Source organism: Limulus polyphemus, unplaced genomic scaffold (genome assembly GCF_000517525.1).
Source record: "Limulus polyphemus unplaced genomic scaffold, Limulus_polyphemus-2.1.2 Scaffold671, whole genome shotgun sequence".
Lineage (NCBI taxonomy): Eukaryota > Metazoa > Arthropoda > Merostomata > Xiphosura > Limulidae > Limulus > Limulus polyphemus.
In genome coordinates, this window is record NW_013666281.1 from 50,569 (window position 1) to 61,903 (window position 11,335).

Consider the following 11,335-nt stretch of genomic DNA (forward strand, 5'->3'; position numbering starts at 1 on the left):
AGTACAAAATACCACAACCCCCCCCCAAAAAAAAAACGATTCATGCACAAAGCACAAGCTTTCCCCCTAGTGAAAAAGTAAGATAAAAAAGCAACTTTCCATCTTGAAAGTTGTAACTCATAGTTTGCAACAATCAAACAATCTCTAGAAAATGTTCTTCTATACAATGGTTGTGCAACATAATTCAACAAAGATATGATAAAAGAAACTTTAAATTCCAAAGAATATTAACCATTTATAATCTGACTTATTTATTGTACAAATTAAAAGACCAACTGTGAAAAAAATACACATTAGTTTTGTACACACACAAAAAAAGAAGTACAGCATAAAGAAATTAATATGGATTAGCTTTTCATATTCCTTTCTGATAGAATTAGTAAATATGAAATCAAAGTTTTCTTATTACATTGACACCTCCCAGTATTTTAAACGGTTCTTAATCTCAGTAAAGTATGTTTAAACAATTAAAACTTTACACATACTTATGCTCCAGCTAGCAAGATTTAGTTTGTATATACACAAATGTACATTATTTATATGTTTGAAAACACCAACACAAAAACCATGGCACTTGAAGCAAAATATTTTAACATAAGTGTAAAATTAATGTTAAAAATACCAATTCCTACATTTATATCCTTCATAATATATTCACAATAGTTACAATTCTAGTTGCAAATGCTACAGTTTTACAACCAAGATGCATGAAAAATAAAAACATTACTCCTTATATGAGATTCATTTTTCATGGCTCTACTTTTACTTGCATACTGTAACAAATTTGCTGATAGTGTAATATATAGCACAAAGAACATTATTCATGAAATCCTTTCCTTGCTAACTAGCAAACCTCACATACAATTCTTACTTTAGTTATAATAATACTAAAATGATATTTAGTTTTTCTACAATATTTGTCACATTCAGTAATTAGTCTAAAATTAAACTGGTGAGGTGCCCAAAGATAATAAACGTCTTCAGAAACTTCTATACTTTTAGTCTACTTCAGAGCTCAGTGGCTCTATTAATCAAGTTATAAACACTATTGCTATTTAAATATTCATTTAAGGTAAATATCGGTATTTCTGTCAAGCTATGCAACTTTCCGAGTCTCAAGAAAAAGGAAGAAAGAAAAAACATTCTGACATTTTAACTTTTCCAAAGAAAAAGCAAAACTTTAAATTAAAAAAATATAGGATGTAAAATCACATATCAGTTAGTATTCTTTCACTTGTATATATTAGTCAGTTTTATTATATTCTTTTTGTAACTAAGCATCACAAAACACCACACCTCTTATTTTTACTATACATTATACTGTAAAATTAAAAAAGAAGAATCTCGTGCCTTTTCTTAAGTTATCAACAAAATAACAGCTAGTTGTGAGCAACAAATGAAAATAACATTTGTTGTATGCATGTTTCACTCATGTTCTGTACATAACAAATATGATTTTAATTTATACTCACAAGTAGTTGTTAATAGTATTGTTTTATAAAGCTACCTAGACAACTATAGTTTTTACCTTCACAATATAAACCACTTAAACATGTCCAATCTAAATTGTATGTCCCAAGCTCTTAGAAAGTTTGACAAAAAAAAAAGCACAAATAAAACTGCTAAATATAGAGAAGGAATATGGAATAAAATACTAATGGTAAAAATTTTATCATTTATTACTAGAAAAAACAACAACCTATCTTATTATAAAGTTTGATGACTGATTTGAGTGCTAACAAACTCAATGAAATCCTCAGTAATTAAATCACATTTGTACTAGCCACACAAGATTACTGCTTACAAAAGTTACAATAATACTAGATAAACCACCATACATAATGCATATTCATACAGATATGTTTTAAGTGTGTACATTAGGCAAGTTCACATTTGATGCTAGTTCTAACTGCAACATTTACACTTCTACATCTGTATTTGTCACTACCAACAAAATGTCAAAAACTATCAAATCCTTTAGGTTTTAACCCTAAATTGCCTAATAATAATATTAATAATGATTTCTTTCAATTAAGCTAGATTCCAGTAAATATTTAGTAGTTCATTTTTAAATTTTTTTAAGCATGCTAAGATATACAGTACACAATTCATTAACAGAACCTGAAGTAGTCTGAAAAAAAAATCAAAATTGCACTTTCTTGACACTGAGTTTCTTGCAGTTTATTTTTTAACATAAAAGAATGTTTGGATCATAAGCACTACTTTGACGTTCTCGTTCTTTAGATCTTCCCCGACGAAAGATATTCCAAGTGAGCCTCTTGTGGTTGTCTTTGCCCTTCCCACTAAACTCACTCCCTAGAGAGCTCTGATACTGACTGGAAGCAGAGCTAACCCCAGAACTGCTGGATGTTGTTGATGTTGGGCTCACTGATGGACTATTCTTGGGATGAAGATAGTTGTGATCCATGGGGGTAACTACCTTTAATATTAGATTATTTCCTGCAGCTTGAATCAGTGAAACTACTTCATCATGGCTACACCATTTAGTATCTGTCTCACCAATAGCAACTAAAAAATCTCCTTCTTTCAGGCCTGCCATCTGTGGTGTTTAAAAAACAAAGGTTCCTAAACATTCTGTTTGGCAGGAGGTACAACTAACAAAAATTCATCTAAACATGCACTGATTAGCTTTCAAGATAACCAAAATCATTGAGTGAATTCATGTGCTTAATGTTGTTTTCAACACCACTGAACAGGAATTAATTGACCTCATAAAGCTACTACAGAAATGATTACAAGTATAAACGTTACTACTTGTTAAAAGTGACATTCCTCTTTCATGCAACCAACTTTCACAAGTTGCCTTTACACACGACAGAAAGATGTATAAAAACAAAGATGTCAGTCAAACCTTGAGTTTTGTAAGAATGGACTCTTGGAGCTGGTGGGGTTTTAAATTTACTAGACCAACAGTTCTAGATTATTTTTAATCTATTTATTTACCAAGTTAACTCAAAAATTTAAATTTAAATAACTTAAAGAATTACTTAAAGAAATTTGTTTAATTTCTGAACAGGAATTCAAAAGTCTTAATCTCATGCTTTTGATATATAGTAAAATATTTCCAATTTTTATTAAAACATGATCTTGTATTATCATCATAATAATGTGTGTGTAGTATTCATAAGCTCCAGAAAGAATGGATATTGAGTAAACTTAATAGGTCATGTTACTTAATTTTTAAGTTAGTCTTAATTATCAAAAGAAAACAACTTCACCCAAACTTCTACATCAACATTTAATTCTTGACATAAATTTCTTAAAGAAGTAAGTAACTTGACCAGAATATCTAAGTTATGCTAATTCCTGGTTCAATCTTAGTTATTCAAAGAAAGACTGACTTGATCACTTTAATAGATATGGTAACACTCAGTAATATATGGAAATGACACAACTTCCTTCGTAAGTGTTAAGTTCAAGTACTGTTAAGAAAATTTCTGTTCTACCTTAGATAGACTTCCAGCTTCAGTTCCAGCAATGATGACTGGACAATCCCCCCTGACACTGAACCCAAAACTTTCCTCATTTTCTCGCTCAAGATGAATAGTTCGAGGAGCTGTCCAATGATGACGTGCAGAAAAAATGCCAATTGGTCCCTTAATGAGGAAAACTTAAGTTTACATTTCTATCAAACTACAAATTTTTCAGAAGATGTAAAAACTGAGATTGGATAGAAATCGAATCATAAACACTGCTAACTAGGTAGATGCCAACTAAGCTATCACCCACTCTCAACTTTCCCTTCCTCAGATATAACCTAACTTCATCCTTAAAATTATTGTATACTCCAAATAAATTATATGTTAATTATTAACTATTAATATGGTTTCTGGACTACCATATGCACAACATAAATTGTTTACAATTTTATATTCCTTACTAGCAAATCATAAACAGATACTTCAAAGGTACAAAACCAAAATCATTAAAAAAGGGAGAACTAAACAATTGAAACAAAAACATTACCAGATCATGAAACAAATCCTGAACTTTACACTGTGAGAAGTCTGGAGGAGTCAATGTTAGCTGGTACTTTGTAGATGCTAAAATAAAGATTTATCTTGTAATGTTAGTGTTCAGTAAGATAATTCATTAAGTATACATATTCAAATACATTGCGAGTTTATATAAAGTATAAATTCTGGAGTAGTGATAAAGTTTGTAGGAAGTTGAATAAGTACACACAGTATAATACTCTCCAACTACTTACTTAATTCATAACTGATTCATTTATAATCAAACTAGAAAAGAGAATATTAAATCTTTCAATAAAAATCTAGAAATATCAATGCAATATATTAGGGTTACAAACAAACAAAAACATGAGATAATGCTTATCTTTAAGAATAAATCAAAACTCTGAATGTTAATAGGACATTACACTGATGAATAATTTTTTGTCCAAGTTGTGTGTGATTTTATAATACTTAATTGTTGCAAAGTTCCAGTCATTTTATAATTTAAAATTCATATTAAAGTAACTGATTAAAGATAAAAATCCTGAAAACATTTTTGAAAATGAGTTTTTAGTTTCACATGCCAATGTTAATAAAAAACTTTAACATGATCTAAAAGTCAATTTGAAGTTTAGTTTAGTGGATGGGATGGCCTAGATAGACCAACAGGTCCAATGCTATTTTTAAGTTATATTTATGCATGTCCATATGTGTATAAACAATTTTTAACTAAAACCTATTAATTTTAGTCACAAGATAACAGATACTTTTATCCTAAAGTACAAATGGATTCATTGGGTTTCTAAACATTTTTTTTCAAACTATTATGCATTAAATTGTTTATGGACCAGTGTATTTGTTGGTGAGCAAAAATGTTTAAAACAAAAATACCATCAATATTGCAATTACTCCATATAATTAGTGCTGACATTGATGAATTTTACATTGAAACTAAATATTTTGGCCAGTTCTTTACAATAAGTGGTATAACAGGTAAAGAATAAAATTACTCAATATGACGAAATATGTTTATATCACTAGTAGTAAGCATCATACAAAAAATAAAGTCTTTAATTTGAGGGTTAAATTCTTTTGTTTTTTTGTCTATTTATGCCCCAATAGACATCTTCAGCAAGTACAGTCACTTTATAACTACTTCAAGAAAAACAGTACACTAGCTCAATTCATAGCAGAATGAAAATCTCAAAAGCAAAATCCTTAATTCAACATCTTTCTATACAATTTTTGTATTCTCACCAAGACCCAATTTAGGTCATTTGGCTAAAACATTGACCACTATTAACCTTTCCTTTAAAGAAATTTTAAAAATTTGTTTTTGGCATTTAGATTTTATAATTTTCCAATATGAGACCTTAAAAAATTCTCACAATAAAAACAGCACTGTTTAACTACAGTCTAACCAATCCGGAAAAAATGTTACTTTGTAATTGAATTTCATGAAGACAAAAGCTTAGTAAAACACTTTTCTTTGACATTTACAAAATATTCACATTATTTCAAAATACTCATATTGTGAAAGCAGTCACTGAAATATATTATGTTCAATAACAACTACAGTCAGTGATGTTTTTAATTTGAGTAATGTTTGTCTAGTTGAGACAATAGAATTTCCTCTTTAGTTAACTGGATGTTTTTAATTAAAAAATAAAAACATTACTGATATTCAATTATGATTTCAAAAATACATTTTATATTTCTAAAGTGTTTGGAAAAATAGTTTTTTTTGCTTGTATAAACATCTTTGTGTTGTTATGATAAGAATTTAACATTGGATACACTTTTTGAAAATATATTCAAGGTGATTAGAATAATTTCATATCATAATTCAACATCTTGAACTTAGTTGATGATAAAATCTACAACATAATGATTTTACAATATAAACAAAACCCGATAGAAGGTTTATATAAGAAGTATTATCATATTCACTTTAAAACAATAACTGAAAGAAAAGTAAGACTATAGAACAAAATTTAAAAAAATATTAATAGTTACTTATCAATACAAGTATAAACATAAAATATTTCATACAAATATAGAATTCCACAAAACACTATAATGGAAAAAACAACACAATCATTTTAAAAACTTTGAATACACTACAAAACTTAAAATTAAAAATACTGTATCTATGTAACAAAGTCCAAAATTCTAAACACTGACAATATCATTTGTCATTATAGAAACAGTGAGGTACTACACTACAGTGGTCAATTTGTTTATCAATTTGAAACTCTTTCATGGTTTGTTTTCAGCATCCTTTGTTTTTTAATTTTTTATTGCAACTTGAATGATCCTTTTATTTCTATTCATCAAGGTCAGTTAACCAATCACAAGGAAGGCAGCTTAAAAATCTAAAGTACTAAAGATTGTGTGTTCACAGAAGTTTTCATCACGTTGCATTTCTTTAATGTGAACGCTATGTCCAAATCTCAAAGTCACACAGCTGATCTTGCATTATGGGTAACTGTCATTGAATCTGGTAGGGTTAGTTATAACTCTTTTTGACTGAACTTGTTTCTGATAGTGCAATAGATGAGCATAGTGTTTAAATCTTTTTGCTGCTTCATTTGAGGTATAGATTTAGTTGTTTTAAGATGTTTTACTTAAATTACACCCTGCCTGTCTATCAGTACATTTGGTGATGCTGCAGGAATTCAAGCACAGATATCTACAAACAAACTGGCCTCTGCAACAACAGCTGTATATTATGTTAATCATTTTACTATAGCTTTCCAGGAAGTTGATTCTGTCATTTTAAAATACTGTCAAAGTTAGATATTGTTAATTGCTTATTTCTTTCTGTCATTGATAACTGATTGCTTGGCCACATGTATCTTGTTCTATTTTATCTCATTGTTCTTTCATGACCTGCAAGCTTTCAACTAATTTTTCACTTACCTTCTGTAACTTATTTTGTTAGGTCTAGTTCTTGGGGGTGTTGATCTTACTGTCTATTTCCTCCAAAACTTGCCTTTGTAATTTTCTTTTTTCATATTTTTCTTTTATTGGAAAATTGCAGTTGCTTTGTGCACAAGATTAACTTATTTTCTTGTTATCATACTACATTGTTCTTGACCACAAGGTCTCTTGAATATTATATTTTTCCACATTGTGGTGCCATGTCAACATGACAAACAAGCTCCTTAATGTCAATGCCAGTATGATCCTGTCATTGACCTGCTTAACTGCTTACCACCAGAAAATTTAAAACTAAATACACACAATTAAAGCTCTCGATACAACTGTGATAACCAGTATAGTAACGAATTTTTATAAACATGTTTAACTTGTTTTAAATATATTATTTTAAAACAAGTGGATTGTGTACTGCAAAGAATCCCAGCATTATAAAACCTGACAGAACTGTTCTTACTTACGATGAACTTTAGGAGGATCTAAAACCTCTTGGAAATCATCTTCTTCTTCAGTGTCTGCATATCTATTAAGAGAAGTGTCATGGTCAATTCTTAAACGAATTTTCAGGTTGTCAACCTGTCTCAACTGCCGACACATTCGATGTAGTCTAAGTGCTTCTTCATGAAGAAGGAGAGCTTCTCTTAAATGGGCTTTGCCTAAAGTTATGAAAGATATTTTATTTAATAAGCCTGAAATGCAAACCATTTAATAAACATTTGAACAGCTGACTTATTTTTTTGTCTATTCTGAAGTCTGAGTATCTAAACTTTCAGATAACCAAATTCCTTGTAACACAAATAATAGTTATTACTGGAAATAAATCATAAACCAAATAAAGCCTGAAGGTAGATATTAATTTTCTCACTATAGGCTCAGTCAAGTTGGCCAAGTTCATGACCCCAAATTGCCCTTTAGAATTTCCATACTATAACTTCTAAAATGTTTGGTGTATCTTCACAAAATTTTGCAATAATTCTGTAAACATTACAAGTCTTTTGTAGACAAAAAATCCAAATTTTTAATACAGTATTTTTACTAAACTTTTCTCTGTGAATATATGATGTGTGTGTGTGTGTGTGTGTGTGTGTGTGTGTGTGTGTGTGTGTGTGTGTGTGTGTGTGTGTGTGTGTGTGTGTGTGCATTTTCTTATAGCAAAGCCACACTGTGCTATCTGCTGTGTCCACCAAGGGGAATCAAACCCCTGATTTGAGCATTATAAATTTGAAGACTTACCACTGTCCCGCTGGGGGATGTGAATATAAGAAGTCAAAAGTGTTGACTGCTCTGAGTGCAAAGTGATTTTCATGTTCAAATTAAAATTTATTTTCATCTGAAAATTGACCAATTGCATTTTTGTAATCTCTGAAACCTCCTAAATACATTTCCAACGTTTTTTCACTAAAATTTTACATTTTATGTTATTTTCTCTATCGTAACTACATACAAAGTCGGTCAATTTGACCGACTTTGTAACCACCATATAAACATCCAAAATAAATTTAAACTTTCTTTTTTTAATTTGTAGAATGACTTCAAATTGTAACAGGAAATATATTTGTTTATCCTAAATAGCTTTAAACTCATAACAGTATACATCTGTTTCTACCTATATTTTATTGTCCTTTGAACCATGTCTAACTAATAATTCTGCCACACAAGTTGTAAATCACTTAGCAAACATGTAGCTCACATTACACTATCTAATTACATAATGTACAAGCTACTCTTGAGCATACCTCGTGAATATTTTTTTATATATATCTTACATAATCAAATCTAATTAGTTTCTAATTTTTACATTTTAGTTACTTTTATATAAGAATAAATAAAGAATATACATGAAAAACAAGAAATATAATAGTTATCTGGGTTTTTGTTTTGTTTTTTATACAAATGGTATTACTAGGATAAATAACTTTTTATTTAATTAAATAATGCTTCTAAGAACACAGAATAATAACAAGTAAAAGCAGACAATGTCCTATAACTATCATAATTTTTCTAGCTTTCTAATTATGAAATAAGAGCTGTTAAAAATTCATTTAAGCTCATTGATGTGCTTTCCGTGAGAATAAAGTTTGAACTGGAAGCAAAAAAGACAATTCTCTTTACAGAAAACAATGTAATACAATATGTCAATTGATAGATTAAAACTTTGACTTTCTATTGGTTATAAATAATATCGTACTAAACATCAGAGAGAGCTATTGGCAATTTGTGAAATAGAGGATGTGACAAGATGGCATGACAACAAGTGGGTCTGACTTTATAGTTTTATGGCTCCATAAACAAATAAGATTGAAGACTATAAAAATTATGCCCTGCCTGAGTAATAACTATATTATAATGAGTAACTTACATTAAATTCAGTACTTTTCAGAGAGGCAGTAAATAAATTAGAGAAGAGGGAAGACCTAAAGAGCAAATATCACAATTCTCATACTAGAGGAGATTGAGAATTTTTCAAATATTTTCTTATAAAATTAAGAACTTAAAACTTATAATATCAAAATTTGATTATTAATTACATTTTGATGCCAAGTTTATTCATATACCATGATAATAAAGTAGTTTTATAAAATTTTGAATGTAAATCTCTAAAAAGTCCCGACATGTGCACTTTGACCTGCCTGTGACGTAGGGGTTACATGAAGCCAAGGTAACTTTAAATACGTCTGTGATTAGCATAATAACTACACGTATAGAAAATTTGCTGTTTCAACTTGCTGTCATGTTTGATAATAAGCCAATAACTGTGACACAAGGTTCAAAATGAAACAAACTAACAATATATTAAGAGCTTGATCTAAATAAAACAATTTTCATGAAATCTTAAATTTTTATTTTTACGAAACAATTGAATAAGTAGTAACAATGGCCAAAACACCAAAATGCAATAAAACTCCACAATAGCATTTCTTGTGCCAATACTTCATATGCATATTGTTGATAAGAAACTTGTTGGAAGACAGGAGACATAAGTGGTACATATGATTAGAAAGCTTTTGAAATAAAAAGTCTGTTATACCTAAATAAAAATTTAAGCATATTTAATTGTTTCAGTATTTATCTTTTGTGAATATTAGATACGATTGGTGTAAGAAATCAAAGGAATTATCCAAATATACATAGGAATGGGCCTCGTATACCATTTTATTTAAACTAAAAACTTACCCAACTGCTGTCTCTCAACTGTATTTTGAGGAATGTTTATTCCAATACAAGTTTTGTTTTTGTCTTCTAGATGTATCATTTCCAACATCTGTTTCACAGATTCATTAAGTTCTCCTAGAAAGGTCACACAGTTGCATTCATTATAACTGTGTACATAATGATACTTTCAAATAATACAGAAATGAAATACTAATTCATTTTATGAGTTTCTTTATTGACTTACTAATTTTTTGAAAATTATTATTGAAATTGTATAACAAATAGTAATAACAATTACTTCAAATATAATATGCTAATTTTGTGACAAATTGTTAATGCTACAGAAGACTCAGTTGGGACAATACTACAAAACCATTGGTAATTTCACAACTTATCAAGCGGTAATATTAACTTCAGTGCAATGCAAAAGATTAACATACAGAGTTACAATGTATGACTTTAAATATAATCAAACGATTGTTTAAGAAAATGTATAACTTTAGTGAATTTCAATGCATTACTTAATAGATGAAATTGTTATAATTTATTAACTTCTGCAATATTTTTTGTGATCATTTTAATACTTGCAGACACAACAAATAAAGTGACTGCATTTAGCAGGTTCAATTTAACATAACATGATGTTTTGAGACAACATGGGACCTATTGGTTCATCTCAGCTGTTCCATCCTCTAAACTAAATTAAAATAATTAAAACAAAGATCTTAAATCCAGACCTTATCATTCATATACTTATCAAGCTTTTTCTTAAACTCACTTAAATTTACTGACTCTACAACATCCAAAGGCTAACCACCTGGTTAGAAAAAATAAAACTCTCAGCTGAAGATGACTCCTACCTTCCCAAAATTTATATTTGTGTTCCCTAGTCCTACTATTCTCACTGTTAAATATGAAAAAAAAAAATGATGCATCAACACTATCAATTCTCTTTACAATCTTAAACACCTCCCTAACTCTTCTTTTTTCAAGAGAAAACAATTTGAGAGTTTTCAGCCTCTCATCATATGACAACCCCTCCATCCCAGGCACCATTCTAGTAACCCTTCTCTGATCCCTTTCCAACAATTCAATGTTCTTCCTAAGGTAAGGAGCCCAAGACTGAACACAATATTCCAAATGTGGCCTAAAAAGTGACCTGTACAATGAAATAATAATTTATTTAGACTTGTATTCAATATTTCTATAGATACAACCTAAAGTCCTATTTGCCCTTACCACTAGCAACAGCACACTGCTTGGAT

At 29.4% G+C, this 11,335-nt stretch overlaps 1 protein-coding gene across 2 annotated transcripts in view; it reads right to left on the reverse strand.

The window, feature by feature from the left end:
- Positions 1-277: 277 nt before the first annotated feature.
- LOC106459865 (rhophilin-2-B-like) overlaps positions 278-11,335 on the reverse strand; it is a 94,800-nt gene continuing 83,742 nt past the window's right edge. For both annotated transcript variants that reach the window (XM_013919536.2, XM_022386424.1), the window contains exons 11-15: positions 10,092-10,205; positions 7,379-7,573; positions 3,988-4,064; positions 3,468-3,617; positions 278-2,560 (exon numbers count right to left, since the gene is read on the reverse strand). In XM_013919536.2, the coding sequence (XP_013774990.1) occupies positions 2,189-2,560; positions 3,468-3,617; positions 3,988-4,064; positions 7,379-7,573; positions 10,092-10,205 (908 nt within the window). In that variant the 3' untranslated portion in view covers positions 278-2,188. The remainder of the gene's footprint in view (positions 2,561-3,467; positions 3,618-3,987; positions 4,065-7,378; positions 7,574-10,091; positions 10,206-11,335) is intronic.